This window comes from Triticum urartu, chromosome 3A, assembly GCF_056163025.1.
Source record: "Triticum urartu cultivar PI428250 chromosome 3A, HENAU_Tu73, whole genome shotgun sequence".
NCBI classification, from domain to species: domain Eukaryota; kingdom Viridiplantae; phylum Streptophyta; class Magnoliopsida; order Poales; family Poaceae; genus Triticum; species Triticum urartu.
Window position 1 is genome coordinate 389,291,339 of NC_141875.1, and position 1,500 is coordinate 389,292,838.

General features: G+C 52.9%; 1 protein-coding gene across 1 annotated transcript; it reads left to right on the plus strand.

Annotated features, from left to right (window-relative positions):
• Positions 1–618: 618 nt before the first annotated feature.
• On the plus strand, positions 619–1,023 carry LOC147979797 (uncharacterized). Its single transcript, XM_087516786.1, has one exon. It carries the CDS (start codon positions 619–621, stop codon positions 1,021–1,023), a length of 405 nt encoding a protein of 134 aa, XP_087372912.1.
• The last annotated feature ends 477 nt before the right edge of the window (positions 1,024–1,500 follow it).

The window sequence follows — 1,500 nt, forward strand, 5'->3', positions numbered from 1 at the left end:
GCATGCATGCATGCCATGACTTTTCTTTTGATACTTGCATGTGTTGATTTAATGCACCTTGAAGTAGTATGAATATGTGACGGTAAAACTTTGTAATGCCCCGGCCCTAAAGCGAGAGATGGTTGTGCACGAGGAGGCGAGATCATACCGACGGAACAGGACCCGACGATGGAGCTCTCGATGGTCTCTATGGACCTCACCTTGCTCCACTGCCCCTTGAAGCCTCCAGTGTATGAGGTTCGAATACACCTTGTCTGTTCGGCTTATCGAGCAAGGTGCAGGTTTCTTGATTGATGTGCTATTCAATTGATTTGTGCAGTGCAAGGGAGGTCACCTGGCCTGCGCAGACTACCGCAGCGAGCGCCCGGGAACCAGCGGCAGTGCCAGAAGTGCGAGCGCGACGGTGTCTTCGACATGCGGAACACGACGGTGGACGCCATTCTCTCCTCGGTGAGGGTGGAGTGCCCGCACGAAGGTTGTGGGCTGTACGTCACTTACCACAAGCTCGCCAATCACCAGAGCGTGTGTTCGCTCATGCCCTGCAAATTCCCCGTGCCCGTCTGTGTCTATGAAGGCCCGCTGCATGCGCTCTCCCACCACATCAGCACCGTGCATCCCATGCCCGTGCACAGGATCCAGTACGGCAAGGTGCTCCAGATGCAAGTGCCACTGTCGGAGCCACGACTCTTGCTGTTCGCAGAGGAGGACAGCCGCGCGTTTTTCTTGGTTGGCGGCATGCTCGACTTCGGCGTGCCTATCACTGTGTCGGTCATCTGCATCAAAGGGGGGGCGTCCCCACTGCCGCACTACGCGGCCAAGCTGTGGGCGAACGGCTCGCCGGGGGAGCCCAAAGGCAGGACCGACACCATCAAGGTGGAAATGGAGGTGACAAGCAGCAAGGATCCCGGCGACATCGCAGTGCAGGAGCTGACCTTCTTCATAGTTCCGCCCAAGCTGTTGGGCATGGTTGGGCTGTCGAGGACAGTGTCCCTCAACATTCAGATTGACAAGCTCACCTCCTAAATGATTCTACAGTGCCTTCTATTTATCTTTGTAATATGCTAATATAGGGGTTAGCTCGGTCTATTTTAGCTTAAGAGATGGTGGGTTTTGGTGGCGACACAACAATTACTTCGACATCAGATCAACAATTAAAGTAATTTCCAATAGTGGAACGGATATTTTGTGTCTGTTGGATATAAAGATCCTTTGGGTAAGAAGTACAACAACTTATATGCTTGTTTGTCCAGGAAGTGTTGCATACTTGTGCGAGTTGACGCGACACATCAAAGTAGTACTACTACTAGTAGTACTCCCTCCGATCCTAATTTCTCTGTGCATAAGTCGAGGTGCAGATACCAAGGAGGGCCTGGTTGTGTCTATACTTGGACAACTCACCCGACTGCACACTAGGCAGACGAAGATTGTGTCGTGTTGGTGCCGTGTGCGGCCCGCACATTAACCAAAACCTCGCGCCTCCAGCTTAGCCTCCGCGTTTTA